We start from the raw sequence: 14218 nt of genomic DNA on the forward strand, positions 1-14218 counted from the left end.
CCGCCCCAACAGATCCACAGATGATGCAATCTCTATTGCACTCAACACTGCCCTTTCCAACCTGGGCAAAAGAAACACCTATGTGAGAATGCTATTCATTGACTATAGCTCAGCATTCAACACCATAGTGCCCTCAAAGCGCATCGCTAAGCTAAGGACCCTGGGACGAAACACCTCCCTCTACAACTGGATCCTGGACTTCCGGATGGTCCACCCCCAGGTGGTAAGGGTAGGTAACAACACATCCACCACGCTGATCCTCAACACGGGGGCCCCTCAGGGGTGTGTGCCCAGTCCCTTCCTGTATGCCCTGTTCACTCATGACTGCATGACCAGGCACAACTCCAACACCATCATCAAGCTTGCCGATGACACAACACTGGTAGGCCTGATCACCAACAAAGATGAGACAGACTATAGGGATGAGATCAGAGACCTGGCCATGTGGTGCCAGGACAACAACCTCTCCCTCAACATGATCAAGACAAAGGAGATGATTGTGGACTACAGGAAAAGGAGGACCAAGCACGCCCCCATTCTCATCGACGAGGCTGCAGTGGAGGAGGTTGAGAGCTTCAAGTTCCTTGGTGTCCACATCACCAACAAACTATCATGGTCCAAACACACTAAGGCAGTCGTGAAGAGGGCATGACAAAGCCTATTCCCGCTCAAAAAAGATTTGGCATGGGTCCTCAGATTCTAAAAAGGTTCTACAGCTGCACCTTCGAGAGCATCCTGACCGGTTGCATCACTGCCTGGTATGGCAACTGCTCGGCCTTCAACCGCAAGGCACTGCAGAGGGTAGTGCATACGGCCCAGTACATCACTGGGGCCAAGCTTCCTGCCATCCAGGACCTCTATACCAGGCAGTGTCAGAGGAAGGCCCTAAAAATTGTCAAAGACTCCAGCCACCCTAGTCATCTCTCTGCTACTGCACGGCAAGCAGTACCGGAGCTCCAAGTGTAGGTCCAAACTGCTTCCTAACAGCTTCTACCCCCAAGCCATAAGACTCCTGAACAGCTAATTAAAGGGCTACCCAGATCCTTCTTTTACACTGCTGCTACTCTGTTTATTATCTATGCATAGTCACTTTAACTCTACCTACATGTATATATTACCTCAATTACCTCAACTAACTGGTGCCCCCGCACATTGACTCTGTATCAGTACCCCCTGTATATAGCCTCCACATTGACTCTGTACCGGTACCCCCTGTATATAACCTCCACATTGACTCTGTACCGGTACCCCCTGTATATAACCTCCACATTGACTCTGTACCGGTACCCCCTGTATATAACCTCCACATTGACTCTGTTCCGGTACCCCCTGTATATAACCTCCACATTGACTCTGTTCCGGTACCCCCTGTATATAACCTCCACATTGACTCTGTACCGGTACCCCCTGTATATAACCTCCACATTGACTCTGTACCGGTACCCCCTGTATATAACCTCCACATTGACTCTGTACCGGTACCCCCTGTATATAACCTCCACATTGACTCTGTACCGGTACCCCCTGTATATAACCTCCACATTGACTCTGTTCCGGTACCCCCTGTATATAACCTCCACATTGACTCTGTACCGGTACCCCCTGTATATAGCCTCCACATTGACTCTGTTCCGGTACCCCCTGTATATAACCTCCACATTGACTCTGTTCCGGTACCCCCTGTATATAACCTCCACATTGACTCTGTTCCGGTACCCCCTGTATATAGTCTCCACATTGACTCTGTTCCGGTACCCCTGTATATAACCTCCACATTGACTCTGTTCCGGTACCCCTGTATATAGTCTCCACATTGACTCTGTTCCGGTACCCCCTGTATATAGTCTCCACATTGACTCTGTTCCGGTACCCCCTGTATATAGTCTCCACATTGACTCTGTACCGGTACCCCCTGTATATAGTCTCCACATTGACTCTGTTCCGGTACCCCCTGTATATAGTCTCCACATTGACTCTGTTCCGGTACCCCCTGTATATAGCCTCCACATTGACTCTGTACCGGTACCCCCTGTATATAGCCTCCACATTGACTCTGTTCCGGTACCCCCTGTATATAGTCTCCACATTGACTCTGTACCGGTACCCCCTGTATATAGCCTCCACATTGACTCTGTTCCGGTACCCCCTGTATATAGTCTCCACATTGACTCTGTACCGGTACCCCCTGTATATAGCCTCCACATTGACTCTGTACCGGTACCCCCTGTATATAGTCTCCACATTGACTCTGTACCGGTACCCCCTGTATATAGCCTCCACATTGACTCTGTTCCGGTACCCCCTGTATATAGTCTCCACATTGACTCTGTTCCGGTACCCCCTGTACAAAGCCTCGCTATTGTTAATTTACTGCTGCTGTTGAATTATTTGTTACTTTTAATTTCTATTTTTTAATTAACTTTTTTTCTTAAAAACTTCTTAAAGCATTGTAGGTTAAAGGCTTGTAAGTAAGCATTCCACTGTAAGGGCTACACCTGCATGTGACAAATCAAAATAGATGTTTTATAATAAATGTTTCTCTGGGGCTTCGTTAGGTGTCACCAGATGTGGCAGAAGCCATTCTACAGAACCTGCACTGAGAGAGTACAGGTAAAAGCATCCTGGTCTGAATGATTCTTTTCCCTCCTATACCTAGCTGAGCTTCTATCATGTTTATGTATCTCTCCGTCTCTCTATTTTCCAGGAAGGAGGTATGTGAGCAGCTGAATGGAGGAGAAGAGGGCGGGGGGCTGATGCTGCAGCTGGCCAGTAAGGCAGAGTTTTTATGGGTTGTGGATCGCTTGGCTCTGTCCAGTCAGAGAGAGCAAAGGATACAACAACAGAAGAGAGGAGTTAGTACAGAAATGAGAATAGGAGGGTAATACACACACAGGCACTTATTCCTAATGTGAGATTTTGTACTTATATATACAGTATATATATACTCCTCTTTCGTGTTTGTGTGTATGCGCAGCTGATGGAGCATAGCTAGAGGGGCAGGACATTGCTCTCTGGAGATCCTGATGGAGAGAGAACTGCTGTGCCACAACCACAATTAACTGGAGCGACACACTGAAATAGAAGCACACACACACCTCTGCTCACAGTGTCTTACATAGCTAGCATTCTAGGGGGTTTCTCCAGTATCTGTTTCCTTGAATGGCTTTAATCTATCGTATCCATGCTACGGCAGTATTCTATTAAGGTCTTCAGCAATGAGCAGCATGAGTTCACATTACATTTCTTTCAACAGCATGTCAAAATAAAATGGTAAGAGAGGTTATTGGAAAGCTAAAAACAGAACACTAAACTCAGAATTCTTCCTTTTTAATAATGATCATAATGCAAATAACTGCAGTTGAAATGTAGGCCTAACACACACACACACACACACACACACACACACACACACACACACACACACACACGTTATATAACAAAAGGACATGATTATTAACAGTTAAAATGGATATTATTGAAAACAACATCTGGAAGGTTGAAAATGAAAAAAGATGGATAATTTGAATAACAATTGTGCTAGATCTAGTAGCTACTGAGGATGAGGGGGGAATAATGTGGAGGGATATGATTGATCAGATATAATTTAGTTGCTTCAACTGTAAAATGTTGACACCTCTGATAAAATACACTTGTGCATTTCAGTACGGTACAGTACCCCATATTACCTGGTGCTGATCAAACTCAATGTATCACAGACACACACACACACACACACACACACACACAACAAACAGATGCAGAATAAAAATCGGAAAAGGTCTTTGCTAAAAACAAACAACAAAAAAAAACATTTAGAAAGGACCTATTGCAAAACAATGAAATGGGAGACATCTTCAAGAGTACTAGAGTATTTTACTCTCACATACACACGCAGATTGCTCAGGCAGTAGGTTTAGGGGGTGGTAAAGCAGTAGTGATTATCCTTGTATCCTGGTTGTACAGTTTAGAGGGAAACAAGCAGCTCTATAAAGTCTTCCATGCCAATCATAGGATAATACATACAGTATAGCCTTTCTCAGATCCTTTTCTCGTGCATTCATACAGCAAGAATCTGTCTGTGCAGAAACACAGATAAACACAGTCATAATATGAACAGGATTATAAATAAACAGTGTTTTAACATGGGATGGAATTCAACTGGCGCAACAGGGTACATCAGTTCTTTCCTTAAACAACTCCACCATAGCAGCAGCCTTCAGTGCAAAGCCCCAATGACAATCCCATCTCACCCTCCATCTCCCATCACCACAGGAACACCCTCTGTTCCTCAGTAAAAGGTGAAATGATGAACAGGAGATGCTGATGAGGTAAGGGGTGCCTAAGAAGTTTGATTTGTGATGAGTGGAAATGGACAGACATGAACATTTGAGTCATTTAGCAAACACTCCTATCCAGAGCAATTTACAGGTGCAATTAGGGTTAAGAGCCTTGCTCAGGGGCACATTGACATATTTTTCACCTAGTCGGCTTGAGAATTCTAACCTGCGACCTGGTTTGAACCATATATAATTTTAGAGCAGAATTTTGTCCAGTGGAAGATACAAATGCATAATAACTTGGTAACAATCAGTAGTGGTCTTATCCTACCCCTACTCCGTCCCTTCCCTACCCCAGAGTCGAGGCAAGAGGGTTGGGTTTTGTCTCCCATATCAGTGCAGACAGACACTCCAGTCTCCTTAGTGTCTTCTCAGTGTTTTTGGATCAAGTAGTACCTGGTCTTCTTCTATATTCACTCCCTCCATTGAGCTCTCTGATTTGACCTTCCTCTGAGCTCCAAGTTCTCTTATTCACTTCCCTCTAACATTTGGAAAGTTCATATTCCAGAAGACCCACAATAATCCCAAACCTTTTCAAGGCATCCTTTAGGACCCCTCTTCTCCCGCCCTAACCCCTACCAACCCAAAGTAGTATAGTACATTCCTGAATGGCTAGCATTCCTGTAGCCGTCCCACCCCCAGTCTTTGTCACCCGCATCGGCTTGCATTCAATGAGTTCCTTCATCTTTCCCGTATCCCTGGCTCCTGATAGGCTAGCGTCCCTTCAGGAAGCCGTCCAGCATGCGATCACCCTTCTCTGATAGCCAGTATCCGGCCATGGCGGCCACGCCCCCGATGAAAATGGCGGTGAAGACCATGTCACCCTTGGCGGCAAGCGTTGCTAGGGCACAGATGACCACGCCAAAGAACATCTGCTGCAGGACAAGTACCTCATCATCAGTCATGTCATCAAACAGGCCCTTCTCTGGACCACCTGATGAGGAGAGAGAGAGAGATGCTGTGTATATAGGAGTGTGCCAAGTAGAGAGAACTATCAAGGGTGCTCGCGTGTCCTACTGTAAGGCTGGTTCTCCACACAGATGCTGTCCCTTCGGATGAAGCCGTCAGCACATTCACAGCGGAAGGAGCCCTCTTCATTGAAACAAGCCTCATTCAGCCCTGGACACGCTATCACCCTCTCACTACACTCATCCACATCTAGGAGGGAGAGAGAGAACATGGACAGAGTGACACCCATAACAAGACAGAGACAGATGTACACTACAAGTAAGTAGTCAGGCTGCTGTAACAGAAGGTTCATCTGATTGGCCAAACCATCTATAGACGAGTAAAAGAGAACCACACAGACAAATTAAAACACAGCCGCGTTCCCTCACCAAGACATTTGGCTCCTCTGAGCTTGTATCCCCGAGCACATTTCTTACAGCGAGCAGGACCACTGCCCATACAGCCCACACATGCCTGGTCACAGCCTGGCACAGAGGAAAGAGAACAGAGGTCTGGGTCAGAACACAGGTTTACCAACAACACAAACCATCATTACTCTGTTGCTAGCAGATAGTAGAGGGAGAGCCTACAGTACTCTGTTACTAGCAGATAGTAGAGGGAGAGCCTACAGTACCTCTGTTACTAGCAGATAGTAGAGGGAGAGCCTACAGTACCTCTGTTACTAGCAGATAGTAGAGGGAGAGCCTACAGTACTCATGTTACTAGCAGATAGTAGAGGGAGAGCCTACAGTACTCTGTTACTAGCAGATAGTAGAGGGAGAGCCTACAGTACCTCTGTTACTAGCAGATAGTAGAGGGAGAGCCTACAGTACCTCTGTTACTAGCAGATAGTAGAGGGAGAGCCTACAGTACTCCTGTTACTAGCAGATAGTAGAGGGAGAGCCTACAGTACTCTGTTACTAGCAGATAGTAGAGGGAGAGCCTACAGTACCTCTGTTACTAGCAGATAGTAGAGGGAGAGCCTACAGTACCTCTGTTACTAGCAGATAGTAGAGGGAGAGCCTACAGTACTCCTGTTACTAGCAGATAGTAGAGGGAGAGCCTACAGTACCTCTGTTACTAGCAGATAGTAGAGGGAGAGCCTACAGTACCTCTGTTACTAGCAGATAGTAGAGGGAGAGCCTACAGTACTCTGTTACTAGCAGATAGTAGAGGGAGAGCCTACAGTACCTCTGCACTCGTACGATCCATCTGTGTTGTGGCAATATGTGTTGGAGAGGCATCGAGCCAGCTCTGTGCCGCACTCATCAGTGTCTGGAAACAACATTCACAAGTTAAACACTGTAGTAGGGATTTTCAAGGTGAAAAAAAAGAAGGGCAGTCACAGATGAAGTCAATCAAAATCAATCTGGTATAATACAAGTTGAAACAGGGAGACAACCCCAGCACAGAAAGAGACCATGTCTAACCTGTCTTCTCCAAGCAGACCCTTATATTCTAATCTATTCTCACAGAACCAACGTTCTGAAAACACCTACTAACAGGCTTGAATCACAGTGTCACAGAATCCAACAACAATCGGTCCTTTTACCTCCAGATATGAGAACAATCCATAACATTTAGTGTCAAGTCTAATGACCATCAACCTGTACACAAATGGGTGTCACAAAGCATTGTGTTAATAATTACTCGTAACTGAAATTTAATTTCTCCATTACAAACACAGATACAAAGTAAGAAAACTAACAGAAGACACATGCTCTCTCAAATACACACACAAAAGCCAAATACTCACCAACACACTTGTTGTCATGGAGGATCCACCCAGGTTTGCAGTCCACACATTTGTAGTCCTCTGGCCCTGAGCATTTTTTACAGGAGTGGTAGCATGCTAGACATCACACACAGAGAAGAAGTGATTAGGCTGTGAGACTTCTACATGAGATTGGTTGAGAATAAGCCAGGCTGTCTGGTTCATGAACAGACAGGCAAAACTGTTTCTGATTGGGTACCTGCACAGGCTGGTGTGCTGTGATTGGAGCTCTTCTCTCTGTAGTAGCCATCTGCACAGCTCTGACACAGCTGACCAAAGTACCCTGGATCACACACACACTCTCCATCTCCCAGACGGGTACCCTCTCCCTCACAGCGACCCAGACCACCACACACACCTCCAGGACCGGACAGACACTCTGCAGCACAACAACACACAGGGTTAATAATGTGACAACAGAGAGAGAACTATAGAGAGAACTATCCTGTGTGTGTGTTCAATACCTTTGCAGTCTGGGCCAAAGCGTCCTGGGGGACAGCAGAGTCGGAGCTCCTCTATACACAGCCACTCAAATAGATCTGGAGCCTCCTGCTGCCTACACACACAGAGACAATCACAAGGTCAGTGATGAGAGGGGAAGGACACACACACATAACAATATAATACACAGGTGTGTAAATACAACAGTAAAACAAAAGTGATTATACATATACCACAGCGGAGTCAATCACCACCTTCCGGAGACACCTGAAACCCCACCTCTTTAAGGAATACCTAGGATAGGATAAAGTAATCCTTCTCACCCCCCTTAAAAGATTTAGATGCACTATTGTAAAGTGGCTGTTCCACTGGATGTCATAAGGTGAACGCACCAATTTGTAAGTCGCTCTGGATAAGAGCATCTGCTAAATGACTTAAATGACTAAATTAATGAAAAAAATTTACATGATCACACACATACCGGTGGAACCACCATGTCTCCACTTGGTCCTCTAACTGCTCCAGCAGTTTGTTACAGTCAAAGTCAGATTTCTCACATGCTGCCTCCACTATCTCCAGCAGCCTGGTCTCACTGAGAACCAGGAGGAGAGGAGACGTGAGTAATGTGGAACACTTCACTAGAGAACAGAGCACAGAGAAAACAAATACACCCTCCTATTCTCCATTATGCACTCTAGGAGGATCTCTGACACAAGCTCGCTCGCTCTCACAGACACACACAGTGTGGCCTAGTTTTGAGAGGCTGTCATATTGTGTAAGGACATATGTGGTGTAGAGCCCTAGTCTTGTCAGTACTGTACTGTACTGGTTCAGCATCGCCTTTGCTCAGTCATGAGGAGTCCAATTCAGGTCAGAGGCATCAGATAACAAGCCTTCATAGCAACACAATAAAGGTGCATTGGCCATTCAACAACATGCAAAGGCTTGTCAGGGATTAGCAGGCCTCGTGGGCTTTCCTCTACAGAAACACAGATGTTAGACTGCAGTTCCTATGACTGTATATTTGTGGAGATTCTAGTGACAGGGCTAGTGAGGCCATAAGTACCTGCGAGCATATTTAGCCAGCTTCTCCTCCTCCCAAGCAGTGTTCCCACCCCCAAAGTTTTTATTGGATGTTTTCTCCAGGCCCTGAAAATACATGTTTTAATGAAAGACCACCAGGTGAAGACAGAAACAGAACAGCAAGGAGAGTAAAATGGCAGCTACTGACCAAACATAAGCAATAAGCAAAAGAGATACCAATAGATACAAAAATGACAATATGACCGACAAAACTAATCAACAGACTGAGGGAATGAGAGAGACAGAGATAGAGACTCCTACCTTGATGAAGCTGTCAGTTAGTTTGCGGCAGGTCTGACATGGTGCAGTCTGTACTTGTACCACAGACAGCACAGAGAAGAGTACCAGGCCAGGGAGCAGGGGCCACGACCACCACATGGCTTACCTACCACTCAGCCACTGAGAACAGAGACAGGGGATTCAGACAGAGCAGGATCATAGACCGCTGTGGCTATTATTGATGATGACAATTCTCTCGGGTGATAGTACAGTCGGCATTTGAATGTGAGATATTCTAGGTCGGGTGAACAGAAAGACTTGAGTTCCTGTATATTATCACAGTTACACCATAAGTTGTTAATCATAAAACATATACCAACACTCTTCTGCTTCCCAGAGAGATGTTTATTCCTGTCAGTGCGATGTACTGAGAACCCAACTGGCTTTACAGAGTCAGACAGTGTATCTCGAGAGAGCCATGTTTCCGTGAAGCAGAGTATGTTACAATCCCTGGTGTCTCTCTGAAAAGCAACTCTTGTCTTGAGTTCATCAATTGTATTATCCAGATATTGGACATTAGCGAGTAAAATACTTGTGAGCAATGGGTGGCGTGCGCGCTTCCTAAGTTGGACCACAAGACCGCCTTAAGTACCTCTTCTCCACCGGCGTGGTTTTGGGTCAGCCTGCGCTGGGGAGAGCAAACAAAAGACCTGCTACAGGGAAGTCGTAACCCTGGTCATAACGCTGGAAGTTCTGGTGAGTTACCGCCACTCTAATATCCAACAGTTCTTCCTGGCTGTATGTAATGACAATTCCTGAGATAATAACGTACAATAAATAGTACATGAACAAAAACAATACTGCAGAGTTGAATAAGAGTTTGTCGCGATGCTGCCATCTCCGTCGGCACCATCATACTGTATGGGAGCATTCACGCAAAACTGAAAGCCAACCACCACATTTTAACCAGGGCCTTCCTATGGCATTGGGTGCTGTAGGTGTCCAGGACAGCGTGAAGTTTGCCCCCGGAATGCACCACCCTCTGGAGAGGTTTGCGGTTGTGGGTGGTGCAGTCCGCCCAACACATTACCGGGGGCAAACTTCACGCTGTCCTGGACACCTACAGCACCCGATGCCATAGGAAGGCCAAAAAGATCATCAACCACCCGAGCCACTGCCTGTTCACCCCGCTATCATCCAGAAGGCTAGGTCAGTACAGGAGCATCAAAGCTGGGACCGAGAGACTGAAAAACAGCTTATATCTCAAAGCCATCAGACTGCTCAACAGCCACCACTAGCGACTGCCTATAGACATAGATTAGAAATCACTGGCCACTTTAAGGACATGAATCACTAGACACTTTAAGGACATGAATCACTAGACACTTTAAGGACATGAATCACTGGCCACTTTAAGGACATGAATCACTGGCCACTTTAAGGACATGAATCACTAGACACTTTAAGGACATGAATCACTAGACACTTTAAGGACATGAATCACTGGCCACTTTAAGGACATGAATCACTGGCCACTTTAAGGACATGAATCACTAGACACTTTAAGGACATGAATCACTAGACACTTTAAGGACATGAATCACTGGCCACTTTAAGGACATGAATCACTGGACACTTTAATAATGTTCCGTATCTAGCATCACTCATGTACAGTTGTAGTCGGAAATTTACTAGTAATTAAAACTCGTTTTTCAACCACTCCACAAATGTCTTGTTACTATCGTTTTGGCAAGTCGGTTAGGACATCTACTTTGTGCATGAAAAGTAATTTTTCCAACAATTGTTTAAATACAGATTATTTCACTTATAATTGTATCACAATTCCAGTGGGTCAGAAGTTTACATACACTAAGTTGACTGTGCCTTTAAACAACTTGGAAAATTCCAGAAAATTATGTCAAGGCTTTATTTTTTATTTTACCTTTATTTAACTAGGCATGTCAGTTAAGTACAAATTCTTATTTTCAATGATGGCCTAGGAACAGTGGGTTAACTGCATTGTTCAGGAGCAGAACTACATATTTTTACCTTCTCAGCTCGGGGATTCGATCTTGCAACCATCCAGTTACTAGTCCAACGCTCTAACCACTAGGCTACCTGCCACCCCAGTAGGCAAATTGACATAATTTGAGTCAATTGGAGGTGTATCTGTGGATGTATTTCAAGGCCTACCTTCAAACTCAGTGCCTCTTTGCTTGACATCATGGAAAAATCAAAAGAAATCAGAAGAAAAAAAATTGTAGACCTCCACAAGTCTGGTTTATCCTTGGGATTAATTTCCAAACGCCTGAAGGTACCAGGTTCATTCGTACAAACAATAGTACACAAGTATAAACACCATGGGACCACGCAGCCGTCATACCGCTCAGGAAGGAGACGCGTTCTGTCTCCTAGTGATGAACGTACTTTGGTGCGAAAAGTGCAAATCAATCCCAGAACAACAGCAAAGGACCTTGTGAAGATGCTGGAGGAAACAGGTACAAAAGTATCTATATCCACAGTAAAACAAGTCATATAGTGACATAACCTGAAAGGCCGCTTAGCAAGGAAGAAGCCACTGCTCCAAAACCGCCATAAAAAAAGCCAGACTGCGGTTTGCAACTGCACATGGGGACAAAGATCGTACTTTTTGGAGAAATGTCCTCTGGTCTGATGAAACAAAAATAGAACTGTTTGGCTTTGCTGCAGGAGGGACTGGTGCACTTCACAAAATAGATGGCATCATGAGGAGTAAAGTTATGTGGATATATTGACGCAACATCTCAAGACATCAGTCAGGAAGTTAAAGCTTGGTCACAAATGGGTCTTCCAAATGGACAATGACCCCAAGCATACTTCCAAAGTTGCGGCAAAATGGCTTAAGGACAACAAAGTCAAGGTATTGGAGTGGCCATCACAAAGCCCTGACCTCAATCTCATATAAAATGTGTGGGCAGAACTGAAAAGGCGTGTCCGTACTATTGTTTTTACAGATGAACGTGGTACCTTAAGGCGTTTGAAAATTGCTCCCAAGGAGGAACCAGCTATGTCAGGAGGAATGGGCCAAAATCCACCCAACTTATTGTGGGAAGCTTGTGGAAGGCTACTCGAAACGTTTGATCCAAGTTAAACCATTTAAAGGCAATGCTACCAAATACTAATCAAGTGTAACTTCTGACCCATTGGGAATGTGATGAAAGAAATAAAAGCTGAAATAAATCATTCTCTCTACTATTATTCTGACATTTCACATTCTTAAAGTGGTGACCCTAACTGACTTAAGATGGATTTTTACTGGGATTCTTACTAGGATTAAATGTCAGGAATTGTGAAAAACTGAGTTTAAATGTATTCGGCTAAGGTGTATGTAAACTTCCCACTTCAACTGTATAAACTGCACTTCACACTGTTCTAACTTAGTCACTTTTAAATTGTGTTTACATATTGCATCACCCATTTAATATGTATATACTGTATTTTATTTTAGACTATACCACTGACTGTTAAACAGCCATTTACAGCACATCAGAGACTGCTGCCTATAGACATAGATTAGGAATCACTGGCCACTTTAAGGAGATGAAATACTAGTCACTTTAATAATGTCTCCTCCTTATCTTGCATTACTCATCTCATATGTATAAACTGTACGCTATACTATTCTACGGTATCTTAGTCACTTTAATTGTTTGTAAATATTGCATCACCCATCTCATATGTACATACTGTACTCTATACTATGTCACTGTATCTTACTCCAATGCTGCTATGACATATATGTATATATATTCTTAATCCATTCCTCACTTAGATTTACTTGTTAGATATTACTGCACTGTCAGAGCTAGAAGCACAAGCATTTCACTACACCCACAATAACATCTGCTAAACATGTGTATGTGACCAATACATTTGACTTGATTATCATGATGGGCAGCAGGATTAAATGTGTGTGAAAAGATAAGAGGATGAGTTATATCAATGTTTCAGTAAACAACGCAGAGCCACTGAATTCCTGTATCTCTCACATAGTCAATGTTCATTGACAAATCCAAACCTAGTTGGATCCTGTTATGGGTAAGCCTAGTGATGATTAAGCTCCATTACCTCTGCTGCCTGGCAAAAAAATATAGCTAGTTAAATTCTTAGAAAGCTAGGTATGGAGCTCACTACGTTGTTGCCTTGACTGAACTATTTAGGCTGTGGTCTAATGATGACCATCATCATTCTGAATAGCATCTTCATAATCAGTTAGACTGGCTAGTGTGGTCAGCTAACGTTAGCTAGTTACTGTAAAGTCCCGTTGGCAAATCAGGTAACCCTCCATCAGGTCAGTACAAATAATGACATGATTATCCATCTTAAACGTCATCAAAACCACCTCTGCTGGCTATTTCTTCTTGTCTATTGCTACATTGCATGGCAGTAAATTGTCTGTGATAACTAGTTAGTTACCCAGCTAACGCACTGCTATGGCAAACTAGCAATCCATCTAGATGGATAGCTAATGTTAGCTACATTTGCGTTACCCTGCTAACGCTAGCTAGCTCCCAATAAATTATGCTGCGCTGCATCCTACCTTCAGCTTGATAAACTCTCAAGAGCTTGTAGACAACCGATTGGAGCCTCCTCAGCACCTTAATACAATTTCACGGTCTTTCACCGGTTTAGTTCTTCATCCGTGCCATTCATTGACCGGTGCTGATGCAGTGGTTCTTGTTGATTCTTCTTCCCAGACTCTAGCTGGGGCGCAGCTGGCAGGAAACTGCCCAATCCCACTGGGACTTCAGTCTTCAACCAATCATTACCCGCGAGTACAAATAAGGGCGTGTCTTGTTTTAAAGAAGTTGAATGGGTCCTTGCCCTGATAGACTGTCAGACAGGTAAATCATTCAAGATTGGAAAAACGGCAAAATTCAACACTTAAAACATAATAATATCTAAATAGCCAACAAACGCACAGTACAAAAATTACACAGAAAATAGAAGCAAACCACTTTATACCTATTACTGATGATGGATAACCCAGTCACGACATAGAACTGCACCATAACAGAACGCACAAATGCATAAAATGTTATACAATTAACCAACAAACCACTTAGTAAAAAAAATGACTTTACAAATTAACCATATAACATTTTGAAACGAAGATAATTGTTGAGTACAACAATGTCACCCATTTACAGGTCAGGGATGAATACAAAAACGAATCACATGTTAATTGGTCGCATACAGTGCACATATTCTGCAGATGTTATGTTAGTGCAGCAAAATGCTTATGTTTCAACCTTCAACAGTGCAGTATACCTAACAACACAAAACGATACACCCCCCCCCCCCCCCCTCCCCCCCAAAGAAATAAAGGAATTAAGAAATTATTTAAATATATATATATATATATAAATATATATAC

The 14218-nt window shown here is 44.0% G+C and overlaps 1 protein-coding gene across 1 annotated transcript; it reads right to left on the bottom strand.

The window, feature by feature from the left end:
* Positions 1–3311: 3311 nt before the first annotated feature.
* LOC115102078 (protein disulfide isomerase Creld1-like) lies at positions 3312–13561 on the bottom strand. The gene is made up of 11 exons (XM_029621643.2): positions 13382–13561; positions 8845–8982; positions 8567–8649; positions 7982–8092; positions 7524–7615; positions 7259–7438; positions 7042–7137; positions 6477–6560; positions 5675–5770; positions 5355–5495; positions 3312–5271 (listed from the first exon to the last, which is right to left on the bottom strand). The coding sequence occupies exons 2-11, from the start codon at positions 8959–8961 to the stop codon at positions 5051–5053; spliced, it is 1221 nt and encodes a 406-aa protein (XP_029477503.1). The 5' UTR covers positions 8962–8982; positions 13382–13561; the 3' UTR covers positions 3312–5050.
* Positions 13562–14218: the final 657 nt, after the last annotated feature.

The sequence above is a fragment of the Oncorhynchus nerka genome, linkage group LG20 (genome assembly GCF_034236695.1).
Source record: "Oncorhynchus nerka isolate Pitt River linkage group LG20, Oner_Uvic_2.0, whole genome shotgun sequence".
Taxonomy (NCBI): domain Eukaryota; kingdom Metazoa; phylum Chordata; class Actinopteri; order Salmoniformes; family Salmonidae; genus Oncorhynchus; species Oncorhynchus nerka.